General features: G+C 39.1%; 1 protein-coding gene across 1 annotated transcript; it reads right to left on the bottom strand.

Moving 5' to 3' along the window:
• Window positions 1-859: 859 nt before the first annotated feature.
• On the bottom strand, window positions 860-17,089 carry LOC115198724 (interleukin-21 receptor). The gene is made up of 9 exons (XM_029760923.1): window positions 16,823-17,089; window positions 16,382-16,501; window positions 16,034-16,142; window positions 15,637-15,824; window positions 15,081-15,223; window positions 14,801-14,972; window positions 14,562-14,652; window positions 13,812-13,905; window positions 860-3,237 (listed from the first exon to the last, which is right to left on the bottom strand). Exons 2-9 carry the CDS (start codon window positions 16,437-16,439, stop codon window positions 2,536-2,538), a joined length of 1,557 nt encoding a protein of 518 aa, XP_029616783.1. The 5' UTR covers window positions 16,440-16,501; window positions 16,823-17,089; the 3' UTR covers window positions 860-2,535.
• Between the last annotated feature and the right edge of the window lie 256 nt (window positions 17,090-17,345).

Here is a 17,345-nt window from a genome sequence, read left to right as displayed (position 1 = left end):
TAACAAGACATTGAAGCATGACTTTTATTACAATGCACTTTACCTCGCCCTTATCGCCATGGTATTTGTAGAAGCAGAGTTGTTAATGGAACTCTGTTATATATGGATGGTGTTCATATCCACTCTGCCAAGTGCATTTGTAACCCTCTGAAGTCCACTGGACAGCGAGATGACTTGGAGCTGTTGGTTGAACTGATGACAGAGAGTTAGTCATTACACTTATTTGTCAGCTATAGAAAAACATATTTTGCACAATCATAATTATTTCATGCAATTTCCCATGAATTGCAAATCAATATAATCTTCACAGGGAACTTACTATTTCTGGATGGTTCGAAGTCTGTCAAGTTATCATAGTTTAATTGGCAGTCAATGTTGTAACAAAGACGTACATTGAAACAGTCCACGCTATTAAATGAAGCGTTGTTAAACCTTACATTCTCATCAAAATCGGCCACAAATGTGCAACCATAACTGTCCCCCATCTCCACCAGTGGACATTTGAATGTGTTCCTGTGGAAAAATGTTCATGATTTTTGTGATTCAAATGATATTAGTAATTATTTATTCTCAGCATAATCTTTTTTTTTCATTTAATGTTGCGTATTCATCTCTCCACTTCATGCAATGGGCAGAACCAAGAGATTCATAACATAAGAATCCATCATCATCACACAATAAAGCTCACCCAGCTTCTTCAGGCCAGATGAAATTCAACCAGTAGTGGGTGTTGTTGACATCTGCAGGCTTGTCAGTGATGTTCAAAGTACAGGTAATTGTAAACCAATAATCAGATACACAGGCGAGTCAATCTGTCATTTCTGGGAAGAAACACACCCTTTTTTCACAACTCATGTCACCTATGTTATGATCTTTTACTCCTGGACATGAATCTGAACATTAACAATATGGACAGTACAATGGAATATTGTACAGTACTTCCAGAAGAACAGCTCTCTGATAGTTGGATGATGTTCCAAACTGCACAAAGTGCCAGTAGAAGCTTCATCTTAGCATGAGTCTGTAGGGCTAAACCAGGAAAAACATGCATAAGTCATGTATAATGTGCAAATTATGCATTTTAATGTAATGTGGAAAGTACACAATGGAAAACATTTCTAATTACTATCTAATTGCTCAAATTAACCCATCATATTTTTTAGGAACATATGTCTAATATTTTCTATTTCACATTGCACTCTTGCAATAAAAAAAGGTGTTTTGTGTTGGTGTATAAGTCATACTCAAGCATCATGAATAGAATTAACTAAGTTATAGTTTATAATATTCCTGAAAATTCATGTAAAAATATGTTTTATCATACTCTTCAGTGCAGTCAAATCAATCTGTTTCACCCTTCTCAAAGATTGTTAACGGAAACTAGACAGTTGTTCAACTCATTGTGATAACAGTACAATATCTAGATTATATAATTCGATACCTGGTGGTGAGTCTATTTATCAGATATAGCCTACCGCTGCCAAGCTTTTTGTTTTACTACCACACATATCTATAATTTCTTATCAGCAAATTAAAATTGTAAAGAGAAATGGTCTTTTTAATTTCCATACAATGACAGAACTGCATTAAAGCAGACCTAAATCTGTGTTCTGATGCATTTTTGTATCGTACAGAAAAAGGACACTAATATCTGAATGTTGGAACGCTCCCATTACTTAATAACATTGTTTTGACCACTGTGGGAGAATTTTTTTTTTTAACATTGTTTTGACCACATGCATATGAGAATTTTTTTTAACTTTAAATGGGAAATTGTTAGTTGAAACAATAACAAAGCCACCAGCCTCTGTTTTGGTAATAGCTGAGGGATGGGCCTGGAGAAATGTAACCACTCATAAATTCATAGGCAGTGCTATTGATGCAAGGAATGACCATCCAATATATTGACATTTTAAGCATATTTTGAGGCTATACAGTTTTTGTTTCCACTTACAATGTTTACAAACATTGGAGTAAAACAAGCTTATATTTTGGGTTCTGATTGGGTACGACAGTTGAACTAAGCTCATGAGGCGTTTAAAAGTTATATTCTTCAAGAATAAATGAGTTTATATAATTAATTTATAAGTAAAAACTGAATCTAGCAACTGCGGATTGTCCCTTTAAAGAATTAACAAGCGATTGAAAATGAATGCAAACTCCTCAATTGGATCCATTGTCACAAACATAAGAAACATTAGAAGACAAACATGATATAAAAACAATACCCTTTCTACAGGGAATTTGCATGAGAAATGAAGCTGTAAAAAATGATTAATTACACGAAGACCAAAATTTAGGTCTGGGAAGGCCAAAATGACTTATCTACATCTATTCACATAACGCAACATGACAACTATTGTCAAACAATATTATTGTATTACTACGATAAACCATTTTTATGTTTGGAAGAAATCATTCGTACTCCACTTTAAAAAAAAAACATGATGACAATATGAACAATATACCTGTGCCAGGGAAAGTAAGGAATTTGACAAATATGCTGGAGCACTGTCAGTGACAGAGGTGGTGACATCACATCGTCCTGTTCTGTCCTGAATTGGTTGAATCCTCTTGCATAGTGTTACCCCTCACCCACTGTTTGACATATTCAGAAGGGGAACTGCCTACCCCACTCAGTAAACCAGAGTCTATCTGCTCCTCAGACTCAAAGTTAGAGTTCACAGGGCTGCTACAGTCAGACTCAACAAAGACTCCACTGTCAATGGTGTCCACACTGTCCAGATCCAACACCAAGGGAGGGTAGCCGTCCTCTGAGTCCAATGAAATCTGCTCTGGTTGATGGTTGCGGGCCTGTAGCTGGAGCTGCCACTTCATAGCAGGCAGGCCCGTTGATGCCCGTCTTCCACTCTGCCCAGATAACCCTCCTTCCTCTTCTGCCCCAGCACCAAGAGGCCCCTCCGCCTCATTGTCCATACCTCCTCTGCTGCCTCCAGTATATTGGGAGAAGCTTTCCCCACCTTGGCTGCACTTGTATGTCACCCAAGAACTCCCTGACAAAGCTCCTTCCTCCCCAGACACCATCACAGTATCGATGGAGATGTGTCCAGCGGAGTGACAGGTGCCCTGGTCCCCACTGCTGCTGCTGCTGTCTTCCTCCACACTCAGCCTGGACAGCCCGAGGATGTCTAGCTGCTTCTCAGTCATCATCTGTGTAGATGGGTTTTTCTCCAAGGGATCCAGCTCACTGAGGACGAAGACAGGTCCAACCCATTTCTGACAAAAATAATGATAAAATGGATGATTAAGGAGCAATAGGTACACTTGAGGTGAAAGGTAGGCCCGCCCGGTCCAGAAACAAACCCTTGCCCCTATAGGCTCATACAGTGTATATATATATATATATATATATTGTATATACAGCATGCCATTTAGCAGATGCTTTTATCCAAAGCGACTTAGTCATGCATGTTTACATTTTTCATGTATTGGTCAACCTCGAATTGCAAGCTCCATGCTCCACCAACTGAGCTACACTTGAATGCAAAAGGCTGAATGAGAGCTTATCACCTCGGTCGTCAATATGAAGATCAATGACAGAAAGAATTACCTTTTTTATTTTTTAACATTTAGAAATGTTTATGAAACTGATGGCAGTTATTTTGTACAACTCTGAACCCTTCCAGAGCAAGATGTTGCCCACAGATATGAATGGACAAGCTTTTTCACAAGAATACCTTATCTGGGTGAAGAGCAATTCAGCAGAATCTAATCACTGTTTTTCATCTGAAAAGACAGCAGTAAGTGGCCATACTGCACCACTAACAGCTGTCAGAGAGCTAAAGAGAGAGGGCATTTAAAAAACATCTACCTGACTCTGCATATCATATATTGACAAAATGCTTTCTTTATATAATGTAATCTGCTGTGAAGTCATTTTTATACTATATAATCAGGGACTTTATGTGCGTTCATCACAGACATTGAGCTTATGCTATAAGACATCTACCTGACTGTCGTTAGTATATCTGACTACCTGACTATAGTTAGCATAGTTAGTACAGCTATGTCATGCTCCTCAACTATAACCAAACCCTGTGGACATCCTCATGACTATAAACTTCTCACAGAACATCTGTGCAGTTCAGAGAAATGTATACTGCTTAGTGAAAGGGCAACATAGAGTAAGTACATCCTTTATAAAAACGGATTAGTTTAGGTTTACATTAGGTTGAGCAGGGATACGATCTAATGTGTCTCATGTGTGACAGAGAAGTGAAGATACCAATCTACAGTTCCTGTAGTGCGCGCAAGATCAGTGTCTGATATCTGTGGGCTGCTGCAAGAGGATGTTTTCACAGGTTCCAGTAACTCTGGTTTATCTTTTTCCTGCCTACTAAATCTTTTGAAATGATGTGACTGTCATGGACATGGCTATAATTACATATGAGGACACTGAAGCGAATTCAGGGTGTAGCCCCAACTGGGACTCAAACCCAGGTCCAGCAACTGTCAAGCCAACACCTTAACTAATACACCAAGAGGTCCAAACCTCTTGATGAGGTCGCTAGGTGTTGGGTTAAGGTCACTACATTACCAATTACCTTCAGGAGAGTGTGTCTCCATGCATTTCAATACCAAATTCCTCACGTGTACACTGCTTTCTGATGGCTGCCCTAGCTCCATCCCACTTCTGACACCAGTGTAGCAAATTTGGGGGTGTAGCCCCAACAGGGACTCGAACATAGGTTCAGCGACTGTCAAGCCAACACCTTAACCATTACCATTTGGGCTTCCGAGTGGCGCAGTGGTCTAAGGCACTGCATCTCAGTGCTAGAGGCATCACTACAGACTCCGGTTTGATTCCAGGCTGTATCCCAACCGGCCGTGATTGGGAGTCCCATAGGGCAGTGCACAATTGGCCCAGTGTTGTTAGGGTTTGCCCGGGGTAGAGTGTCATTGTAAATAAGAATTTGTTTTTAACTGACTTGCCTATTTAAATAAAATAAAAAATATGCCAATAGGTCCAAACATTTTGGCTAGGTTTTGGGTGAAAGTCGCTACAATATAGTTTGTACACAATAAAGAAACTCAATTATGAGTCAACATCTAAATATTGCTCCCAGCGTTGATGAAAGCTCAGTTAATAGAGTATGGCGATTGCAACATCAGGGTTATGGGTTCGATTCCCACGGGGGACCAGTACGCAGAAGAGGAAAACAAGTTTGAAATGTATGCACTCACTACTGTAAGTCGCTCTGGATAAGAGCGTCTGCTAAATGGCAAAAATGAAGACGATTATATTCTTGATCTGACCGAGTTCAAATCGCGCCCGCTTCTTTGCCAACGAATTGTTCGTTATGTTCACCTTCGTCCCCCAGATTAGCCTTTTTAGTAGCACATTCACCACTCCCTCAAACGGTTAACTCCACCCTCTCGCGGAACAGGTCGGTCCTGAGACGTGAAACGAGCTAACTAAACTCGGAGCCGGCTCAGTTGAATAGGTAGGCAAAACTAGAGATGCTGCTCGGCTTCAGACAGTGTTTGCGAGATGCCGTACAAAAGGCGATTTTAACAACCGTCCCGCGACTCCTGCCGTGTCTACAGACATCCCCAAAACAAACAAAAACCGACTTTCGGGGGAATGAGAGCACAACTGGTAAATAGTCAGTCAGTCAGGTGGCTAGCTGCCGGTAGAGACTTCTATTGCAGTAACTTTGAAGAGTCCATGCTATTCGGAATCCTTGTGACGTCCCTAACGCATTGTAGTTTAAATGTAAAATCGTTACGGTAAGGATTTAGGTTAGGGTAGGATAGCACTAACCAACGTTGAAGTGCTCTGGCTAGTATTATTTAGCCAGGATGAAGTAAGAAGCTAACGTTAAACGGAGCCTACCTCAGCAGGAGCAACATATAGGCTACTAAGTTCTCATAATAACTTTGCTTAACAGAGAGTATACTACTGAGACACTGGTGTGGTGATCGAGGCTGAATGCAGAGGAGAGAGGGGAAGCTAGCAGAGAGAGAGGTTTGTACAGTGGTTCCCAAAGTTGGGGTCTCGGCCCCATATTTGTACTAGTCTTATCAAACAAAGTAGGAACTTAAAAAGAAGATATGTTTCAATATGAACATCTCGACATGGCCTACATTAAAATGCAAACAATACAGTTATACTTTTTCGTTTATTGGGGAATGTTCATCTTATCCATTACCCACCTTTTTTTTTTACCACTACATCACTGATATAAATACAGAATCATAAGTAATATTCTAATAATTAATGTGAATGTGATATGATTATATCTGTGTGCAGTGGTGGAAAAATTACCCAATTGTAATACTTGAGTAAAAGATACCTTAATAGTAAATGACTCAAGTAAAAGTAAAAGTCACCCAGTAAAATACTACTTGAATAAAAGTCTAAAAGTATTTGTTTGTCTAGTTTTTTAAATGTATTTTTGGATAGCCAGGGGCACACTCCGACATAATTTACAAACGAAGCATGTGTGCTTAGTGAGTCCACCAGATCAGAGGCAGTAGGGATGACCAGGGATGTTCTCTTGATAAGTGTGTGAATTGGACCATTTTCCTGTCCTGCTAAGCTTACAAAATGTAACGAGTACTTTTGGGTGTCAGGGAAAATATATGGAGAAAAAGTACATTATTTTCTTTCGGAATGTAGTGGAGTTAAAATAAAAGTTGTCAAAAATATAAATAGTAAAGTAAATATACCCCCAAAAACGACTTAAGTAGTACTTAAGTATTTGTACTTCAGTACTTTACACCACTGTCTGTGTGCTCCAGTTGGATGTCTGTTTGTGCGGAGCTTGATTCGTAATGCCTAGGAATACAAACTGAACACTATCCACTGAGTGTACAAAACATTTGGAACACCTGCTCTTTCCATGACAGACTGACCAGGTGAAAGCTATGATCCCTTATTGATGTCACCTGTTAAATCCACTTAAAATCAGTGTAGATGAAAGAGAGGAGACATGTTAAAGAAAGATTTTTAAGCCTCGTGACAATTGAGACATGGATTGTGTATGTGTGCCATTCAGAGGGTGAATGGGCAAGACAAAAGATTTAAGTGCCTTTGAACGGGGTATGGTAGTAGGTGCCAGGCGCACCGGTTTGAGTATGTCAAGAACTGCAACGCTGCTGGGGTTTTCACGGTTAACAGTTTCCCGTGTGTATCAAGAATGGTCCATCACCCAAAGGACATCCAGCCAATTTGACACAACTCTGTGAAGCATTGGAACGCATTTGACATCTTGTAGTCCCGAAAACTTGAGGCTGTTCTGGGGGCATAAGTGGGTGCCACTCAATATTAGGAAGGTGTTCCTAATGTTTCACAAAAACTCAGTGTACGTAATTTGAGGAAAGCGATATCTACAGTATGTAAAGAGTTGATGATTGTATCATTACAAATGACTGAACAATCGCTGATGCTACATGTCAGTGAGAATAATTTCTCTTATTTTCCCCCTTTCAGGGGTATAACATTACAACTGTATTGCTAATAGGCTATCTGTTTGTAGATCGATTGAGGTGAATGAACCTACAGCAGCCAAGGTGATAATGGCTGGGGTCATTTTTGCTTATTTTTGCTGTTCTCCGAATAGCATTTGAAAGTTTTTAATTGCATAGAAATGCAGTAAATAAGCTTCAACTTAATTGTTTTTTATCTGACCCCAATTTAACTCAAACCTAGTTACGACCTTGGTCATGGACACATCTTAGAGTCTTTTTCTGAGACTTTTCTTAAAATAATTTCAAAGGACAACTTGCAAGATTGTGGTTTAGCTACTGGTGTTCTGTCAGACACTCTGCAGCCACAGAGGAAGCAAAAGATTTCAGCGCTCTTTTCAAACACTTGCATTTTCACACTTATGTGCAAAGATTATTTACATCTACCCATAAATGATTTATCATCATCATCAATTTTTTTTGTGTGTGTGTGTGTGTGTGTGTGTGTGTGTGTGTGTGTGTGTGTGTGTATAATAGTTATACTCTGGATGATATGAAAAGGGATCTTTCGGACTGATCTCAGAACAAGTCCACATTGTGCCCCACCAAAGCCCAGCCCAGTACAAATTGATAATGGCATTCTGAATAGGCACTTGTTTTGACACCATGGGTTGTTCACTGACTTCAGACACAGAATCTATGTCTCTCTCTACACATATTCTTTCAATGTTGGCCTATCTCAAATGTTTTTTTTTTAATGCATGGCTTTAATTTTCCAATGGACATCACTTCCCCCTACTGGATATTGATGTAACTGTAGTTGAGAAACCAGCAGGGGCCTCATTTATCAAAAGTACGTATGCACAAAAAGGACTCTTGCGTGCGCCACAAGGGAATTTAAATAATGGTTGGCTAATAAAAACATAGCCGAGTGTTAAAACAGATGCATTTGCCGTCGGCAAGGAGATAGCATAGCAGCATGTAGACTATGTTTATTTGACTTTTATTATATGGGCTTGAATCATAATCGTATTTGGAGGTAGGAGGGAGACATGTTAGCTGGGTGGGGTCAGGGGAATGGGATGGGAGGGTGGGGGTGGTTTTTGGAGGCCCACTTCTTTTTTGTATTCTTTTCCTGTACATTCTGAATTTATTATTACTTAAACTGTAATATGATACAAATTATGTTTGTTTTTCTTCCGGAGTGGCAGCCCACAGGTACAACACAAAAATATATGTGTGAAATAATGAATGGGAAACATATGAACAGAATATTAAATTATATGAATATTGTACCTGTAGCCCCACCCCAACTATAAAAAAAAGACAACAAAAAGAAAAGTGGTCAAAAAACTAAAAACAAAAAGAGTAGACCTGGTTTGTATGAACGTTGAGGCTTGGGCACTGGGGTAGACCTGTTTTATTTGAGTGTGCCCATGGATTTACTTAGTTTTTATGAGTAATGGAGTGTAGGGATACACAAGGCTCATACAGGCAATGGGTCTGGATGGATGTCTATTTGCCTATTAAAATCTTTTCTGGCAGCAAGTTTGTGGTAGGAATAAAAGTGAGTGGGGTTTTGGCACGTGTTATACCACTGTATTATGAGTTTATCTATGAAATGATTAGCGGAATACTTGGGGAATACAGGCCTAGGCAAAGTGGGGAACAGGGCTGTGATAAGCAGGTAACAGGGATGAGGTATTTTGGCAAAACAACTGCGGTCTTGGGGTAAGAAATAGGACTTATAGGGCAAGAATGCATGTGCATCGGGATTTAATTGTATCAATATTAGGGTATTGGCATGTGGGTCTTAGGGTAAGGGCATTGGGGTAACAGGGCCGGGGTGTGTGGGTAACTGGGTGTAGGTGTGTGTGGGGTTAGTGGGTTGAGGTACATAGATATCGGGGCTGAGCAATAAGGGTTAATGTCTTAATTTTATTATAGGCATACCACTGTATGTTTCCATAAAACATACTTTTTCACAAACAGAAAGTATTCATATCCCTTGATTTATTCCACATTTTGTTGTTACAGCCTGAATTCAAAATTGATAAAATATGTTTTACTCAACCATCTACACATAATGCCTCATAATGAAAAAGTTAAAACACGTTTTCAGAATAAAAAAATGTATAAATGAAACACAAATATCTCATTTACACTCCTAAGTTAATACTGTAATCGCCACCAAAGGTGCTTCTATCATCAGGGGCCTCATTTATCAACTGTGTGATTACAGCTGTGAGTCTTTCCACACCTGGATTGTGCAACATTTTCCCATTATTATTTTCAAAATTCTTTAAGCTCTGTCAAATTGGTTATTGGTCATTGCTAGACAACCATTTTCAGGTCTTGCCATAGATTTTCAAGTAGATTTAAGTCACAATTTTAACTTGGCCACCCAGGAACATTCACTGCCTTCTTGGTAAGCAACTCCAGTGTAGATTTAGCCTTGTGTTTTAGGTTATTGTCCTGCTGAACAGTGAATTCATCTCCCAGTGTCTGGTGGAAAGCAGACTGAACCAGGTTTTCCTCTAGTATTTGCCTGTGCTCAGCTCCATTCCGTTTCTTTTTTTATCCTGAAAAACTCCCCCGTCCTTAATGATTACAAGCATACCCATAACATGATGCAGCCACCACTATGCTTGAAAATATGGAGAGTGGTACTCAGTAATGTCTTGTATTGGATTTGCCTCAAACATAACACTTTTGTAATAAGGACAAAAAGTGAATTGCTTTGCCAATTGTTTTGCAGTATTACTTTAGTGCCTTGTTGCAAACATGATGCATGTTTTGGAATATTTGTATTCTGTACAGGCTTCCTTCTTTTCACTTTGTCAATTAGGCTAGTATTGTGGAGTATACAATGTTGTTGATCCATCCTCAGTTTTGTCCCATCACAGCCATTAAACTCTGTAATTGTTTTAAAGTCGCCATTGGCCTCATGGTGAAATCCCTGACCTGTATCTTTCCTCTCCTGCAACTGAGTTAGGAAGGATGCCTGTATCTTTGATGTGACTGGGTGTATTGATACACCGTCCAAAGTGTAATTAATAACTTCACCATGCTCAGAGGGATATTTAATGTCTGCCTTTTTTTTACCCATCTAACAATAGGTGCCTTTTGCGAGGCATTGGAAAACCTCCCTATATATCTGTGTTTGAAATTCACTGCTCACTGAGGGACCTTACAGATAATTATATGTTTGGGGTACAGAGACAATAGAAAATCATGTTAAACACTACTGAGTCCATGCAATTTATTATGTGACTTGTTAAGCACATCGTTACTCCTGAACTTATTTAGGCTTGTCATAACAAGTAGGTTGAATACTTATTGATTCAAGACATTTCAGCTTTTCATTTTGAAATAATTTGTAAAAAGAAAAAGAAAATCGAAAAACATAATTCCACTTTGATATTATGGGTTATTGTGTGTAGGCCAGTGAAGAAAAATCTCTCCATTTAATCAATTTTAAATTCTGACTGTAACACAACAAAATGTGTAAAAAGTCAAGGCCTGTGACTATTTTCTGAAGGCACTGTACTTTTCACAATACAATAATAATAAAAAAGCAATATGGATTGCACTAAGGGTTACTAATGGCATAAGATTTGCATAGTGGCATGTCTTGGAAGTTAAAACATTCTGCCCACACCTCCACAGAAATGTTATCAAATGTGCTAATGCGCTTTCTTGTAGAAACGGACCCAGTTACAACATTTCCAAATCATACAGCAAATTGTGGTATTTTCCAGGTGGGATTGTAGCGCTCGTTCCCGAGTTCACAAATATAGTATGGATCTGATTTATCAATGAAAACATGCATATATTTTGTTGCATACACAAATCCTAGAACCTCCACGTCTGCATTAATTTAGTAAAAAATGTACACAGTTGATAAATGAGGTCCCTGATGATAAACGGTACTGGGTGTACACTTTAGACCTAGTTGACAGAGGCTGTTGATCATTTTAATGTTTTACCAACACATTTGTTTCCTTCATCAGGATATAATTATAGTCATGGGTGAAAGTAAGTCGCCATGATCCGGTACAGAGTACCAGCAAAATAAATAGTGGCATTACGCCATACCGGTAAAACATGAGCCCATCACAATCATTTAAATGAAGATGGCATGAAAACTGTAGGCTATTACACCACAATGTATCGTTGCCGCCTGTCAGTCGCAATAGAAATGAGCGAATTTACTTAAAAACGTGTGGTATACGCTCCAAAATGCTGTGTGGTTCGACGTGAACAATGACATTTTGCCAAGGCAGAGATGACTGGCCAAGGCCGAGACTGAAACGCGCGTGGGTAGCAAGACGCATCAGGCTACAAGAGTAGACCTGAAATGACAATCCCTAAATGTCATACTTTTTGGTGTTTTGTAGCCTAACAGATGTCTCTTTCCATTTTCAAATGGCGGGGTCACAGTGCACTGCTTGGATGCTGGGATTATTTTTGTGGACAAACGTGCACAAGTAGCCTACTTTTTGAAGAATTTGGCAACAGATCTTCATGCGAATATCAAAGAAACCGCATAAAACAAATATGCGCATTTTCCCGCTAGAGATGTGTTTCCATCAACTTGACTTGTTACATATAAAAGGATGTGCGTGATGGTGTAATGCACATAAAAACAACGTTAAAATGGGTTGCCATCGCATTTTCAACTCATGGTTTTCTCACAAAATAATGTGTGTGATTAATTTGTCAGGTAGCCTAGCGGTTAAGAGCGTTGGGCCAGTAACAGAAAAGTTACTGGTTCGAATCCCCAAAGCTTCTACTTGAAAAATCGGTCGATGTACCCTTGAGTAACGCACTTAGCCATAATTGTTCCTGTAAATAAGTCTGGATAAGAGTGTCTGCTAAATGACAAAAATGTAAATATCGTTCTAGCCAAGGGGTTCCCAAACGTTTTCACTCAGTGCCCCACCCCATCCAGCATTGGGGAACATCCCGCGCCCCCCACCTATATTTCTTTGGGCACAAGCACTGTTTATGACACAAACTGTTCATACCCGTCTTTATTTCCTGAAATTCTACACATTTTGTCATGGGTTGCAGAGAGCATTTAGCAGTTTTAAAGCTAATTTTCTTGCAATTCTATACATTTTGCCATGTCTAATATGAATGCATGTGATATTTGAGTGACTCGAACATTGCTACAAAATATATGGGCTAAAAAAACGAACAAAAAAACGTTAGCTGACATGGGCTAGTTTATATGGACATTTATAACACGTTATAAATAGCTCTCTAAGGTATGCAATTACTGACATGACAAGAGGAAAACTGATGATGCACTACCCATTTTGGAAATGATTCCTTGTGCATTCTACTATTACAGCTTTCAAGAGTAAATTGAAAGTCGGACTGAGTTCGCCCACAGTTTGGGAACTACTCACCGCGCTGTTAGCTAGAGCGCACGTATAGCCTACATGATGAGATTATATGGACAAAAGAGCGAGATTTTTTTTTTTTAAGCACTTTCACCACCATGTGAAGTTAATCATAATGTATTTAATCTGTAGTTTAATCAACTAAAACTGCATGTTTTCCCGACAGGTCATAGTGGGAGGAACGCACAACATGTCATCGCGTGACTCCAAGTTTACTTCGAAATGATGGTTATTATATCAATATTTGCACATAAAAGCGTTTCCACCGACATTTCTCGCACAAAAAGATCTCACCTTGTCTAGCATATTTTGTTTAGTCGACATTTGGAAAGTTTACCGTTTCCATCATGCCTGTCATTACATTTTTATCTGACGTACTTTACCCGCATAAAAACGTTGGATACAAACCTGGTTAATCAGATGAAAACATCATGACTGGTTGTATTCATGTCAAATTAAAAGGCAATACATTTTACATTTAAAAATGACATGTTTTTACTATTCACTAAGCATAGTGGATATGACCCCTTCATAAGAGTGTCAATTGTTTTGTAAATAATATAAATAGAAAAGGCAAATCTAAAAACATAAGTGGTTACCTTTCTGGAATATTTCTAAAATACTCCTCTAAGCGGAAAATATTTAAATATAACCCTAGCAAACATCTGAGTTTAGATTTCTACCTGTGGTATTTTCCATTAGGGGGGTGAACTGCTCTGATGTAGTACGTCAGTTCAATGTCTACTGAGCATCTACCCACATATGAGTTGAAAAACAAGCCCTTGAAGCCCCTGCAGACTGAGTCATTATAATGCCCCCCTCATATGTGTAGTCATTGTGGGATTTGATTATGGGAAAGTCCCATTGTTGGCCATGCTGAAGTTCCCCCTATAGGCAACACCTGCTGGAGGGATTTAGAACAAGTCCCACAGATGCAATGAGTTATTTTTGCTTTGCCTGTATTTTTACCTTAAAATCCCCTCCATATGTGTGGTAGAGAGGCTTGAAAAAGTCCTCTGGGCTTGGGGAAAAGTTCATCAAGTGTAGCCTCTTCGGCCACAATCTGCAGGGAAGAGATGTAGAGGCAAAGTGACAAACAGGTTGTTTTCACAAAGGAAATGATATGTGAATGTAATCTATGACATAAGTGACATAAGCAGAACTATTCAGGTCTTCACAAATACTCTTTCACTTTTCATTTCTGGGAAGATGGAATTTTTCTCTATGCAGGTGTTATAATATGTTTTATAGGGTAAGTGGTTTAATAATGTAGAAGCAAAACTAACCTAACTATCATTGGGTTAGGTTTGGTATAATAATAATGTAGAAGCAGCTCTGACTTCCTGTGCCTTCTCACCCGTATATCTACATTGTGTATCTGCAAGTAAAGCGCATCAGCTGTGGTTTCTGTGTATGTGGGAGGTTATGCCAGGAAAGTGTATAGTGTATTCACGCTTTCTGTAAAAACACCAAGAGGCTGAACATTCCTAGCCTGGCCGCAGATCAATTTGTGCTTTAGCCAACTGTTGTGTTTGTTCAAGGCATCTGACGAAAGTCAGAGAAGTTGGATGTAACACGTATGATAGTGACCAGGCTAGAACATTTCATTTATTGGCAGACCTGAATAAATTGAGGATACAAGTTGGTGTCTGATCAAAAATGCTTAGCAAACACTAACACTTACTGTTACCTGAATGATCATAAATAAGGCATACTCACATTTTGAAGAGGTAGCACAGGCAGCACAGGATCAAACAGGGGAGAATGGTCAGTAAAACAGGCCACTGCCACCATAACTTATCATCCCCTTCTGTAAAAATACACATAGTGTTTAGAGAGAGAGAGACATTTTACTCCATTTCATACATTACTGTAACCTGAAAAATGAAGTCCCAATCCAATATATCCAGGAAAAGCATGTAACGCAGATCAGTCAAATCTAAACCGCATTGATGTACCTGTAGTCCTCCATTCTACGGTGGAGCTCCATTCACTCCAGGGACCTTGGTAGTTACACACAGGGTTCACTGAGGCCTGGACATTTGCCACATACTCAGTTCCTGGTTGCAGTTGAAGGCTGTTTAGCACTAGGTACCTCTGGTCCTCTCTTACAGGGTAATAGACTGGATCCTGTAGGTCAAAAGAAAAACTTATATTTAACAGTTTGGGGAACCTGGTCTTTCACATACTGTAATATTTTATTGGAAACATGTAACATAGCAAATATATTTTGTTTACCTTTAAATTGTTATTATTTGTTGTAATCCGCACCCTGTACATGAAACATTCATCAAGGTAAAGGCTTTCATCCATCTGCCAAGTGACGTTGTAGCTGTCAATGTTCTCTGTCACTTGTACATTGACTGGATGGTGCGGCTTCACTATTGAAGAAAAGGCAGAGAAGCTTGGGTTGGAACCATTATATGAAAAAGGCATGGATTGAAGTGCACAAAGCTCAATCATTTGTACCATATTAGCTTTCAAATGCGAGTGATACATAAGAACCCAGGACACACAGTCCACATCACACAATAATCCTCATTGGAAAGACTGTTCAACACTGTCGTTTCAAAGCTGTGCAAAGTTCAAAACTGCTGATAAAAACGTGTCACAGCAGAATAGGTCTTAATAAGACACCATACACAGTCCAGTAATTGGCTGATAAGTGGCTGATAAGATGACCTTACTGCTAATGATAAACACTTCTTTTTCATGCCATATCTTGTCCCTGAATCAGAGGCAATGTTCAGGGGGAAGTACAAACCATCCTAAGACGTAGGTCGACTCCACTTACCTAATTTATACAATTTCCAGTCAGTTGAGTCATCTGTTTTCATTTTGTCTTCTTTTCCTGTGTGCTTTACTCTTGCAGTGCACTTAGTGTTAACGGATATTATATCGAAAAAACCTTCTGGTTGTATTATACACCAGCTTTGTGGGGGTGTTATTTCACAGCTATCATTCACCTGGTCTTCAAAATCTCTGAAAAGAGAGAAGAGTGATTAAAATATTCAAATACAGCTTTTGTGAAGAAAAACAAAACCCAGTACGAAAATGTTTATGTAACATTCAGATGTTTTTCTTAAAATGATATGTTTAAACGTTACAGTACATAAATATGTATAAATGTGATCTCTTAAATCAATCGGTGCAAGGCCAGAAACACAGCCGTGAAAGAGAACAGTGTGTACCTGCACTCTGCCTCAAGGAGAATGGGAGATGAGGGCACTGTGCCTGAGCAGGAACAGTTCAGGGATGTATTGTAGTCTGTGGTGCAGGTGACATTGCAGGAACATGCAACTGTGAACGCAGGAAAAAAGGATGATGTGGTCAGTGTGATGCCAGTGCCATGGTACCCAGACTCATAGTCTATATAAGGCTCTGCTGGTACCCTGATGTGATAAAACATTTCCTGCTAATCTAACCAATTACCACTCATAGGAGATAACTATCTAGATATGTGTTTGAGAAAATACATCACTTGAAAATCAATACAATATATAGCACACAAAAAGTAGATGAGAAAAAGTTAAACGTACCATATTGAATCAGGTAACACAACACCAGTGAGCTGATTAGCTGCTGTTTTACAGCCATGAGGGCAACAATGGACAGTAGTCTGTTCTGCTCACTATCTGAGATCAATGGCACCTGAAAGCCTGACAAACAATAAATCACATATGTCCTTGTGTTGGAGTTCATTATTTGAAGTAAAATAACCATTACTGGAAGTGTATGAAACAAATATATAGTATTGTGCTGGAGTCGAGAAGAAGGAGAAAGTTTCATTTAAGACTATCACTTTCATGTCAAGCAAAGGTTAAGTCCAGAAATGTAAGCTACAAATGCGTTTACAAAAACACCAAACCCCACACAAAGAAATCTAGCAATGGTAGACAACGCTAACGATAGAATAAAGATATTGTACTTCAATGTTATTCATGTTATTCAGAAAAATACTATTCAGATAGTATTCTTACCTTATTGGTTCTGATAGATTCTGCTAACCATGCCACATGGCATCATCGTTCGAGTAGTTCTAAAGCCAAATGAATTCATTCATCTCTGTCACAGACTGTGTGATCAAGTTCAGTGCATAATGACATATCTGACATATTGAAAGTTGTCATCTGCTGCAGTGTCACTGAGGATGTGGTTGTTTTGTGGCTACCCTGTGAGCAATGTAGGAGGTCCCTTCCTACCCTTGCTTCTGTTTCGCGAGATAATCCATCTGTGAGAACAACGTTTGAGACCTACACTATATATACACAGAAGTATGTGGACACCCCTTCAAATGAATGGATTTGGTTATTTCAGCCACACCCATTGCTGACAGGTGTATAAAATCGAGCACGCAGCCATGCAATCTCCATGGACAAATATTGGCAGTAGAATGGCCCGTACTGAAGAGCTCAGTGACTTTAAACGTGGCACCGTCATAGGATGCCACCTTTCCAACAAGTTAGTTTGTCAAATTTCTACTAAGCTATATGGAATTGTTTA

The sequence above is a fragment of the Salmo trutta genome, chromosome 1 (assembly GCF_901001165.1).
Source record: "Salmo trutta chromosome 1, fSalTru1.1, whole genome shotgun sequence".
NCBI classification, from domain to species: domain Eukaryota; kingdom Metazoa; phylum Chordata; class Actinopteri; order Salmoniformes; family Salmonidae; genus Salmo; species Salmo trutta.
This window is presented reverse-complemented; position numbering and strand designations above follow the sequence as displayed.

Excerpts from the sequence above, each read along its gene's own strand:
- LOC115198724 (XM_029760923.1), bottom strand. The coding sequence starts at position 16,439 with ATGGCTGTAAAACAGCAGCTAATCAGCTCACTGGTGTTGTGTTACCTG. Across the intron at positions 15,825-16,033 it reads CTCCTTGAGGCAGAGTGCAG|AGATTTTGAAGACCAGGTGA; the intron begins GTACACACTGTT and ends CTCTCTTTTCAG. Across the intron at positions 13,906-14,561 it reads CTGTGCTACCTCTTCAAAAT|ATTGTGGCCGAAGAGGCTAC; the intron begins GTGAGTATGCCT and ends TCTTCCCTGCAG.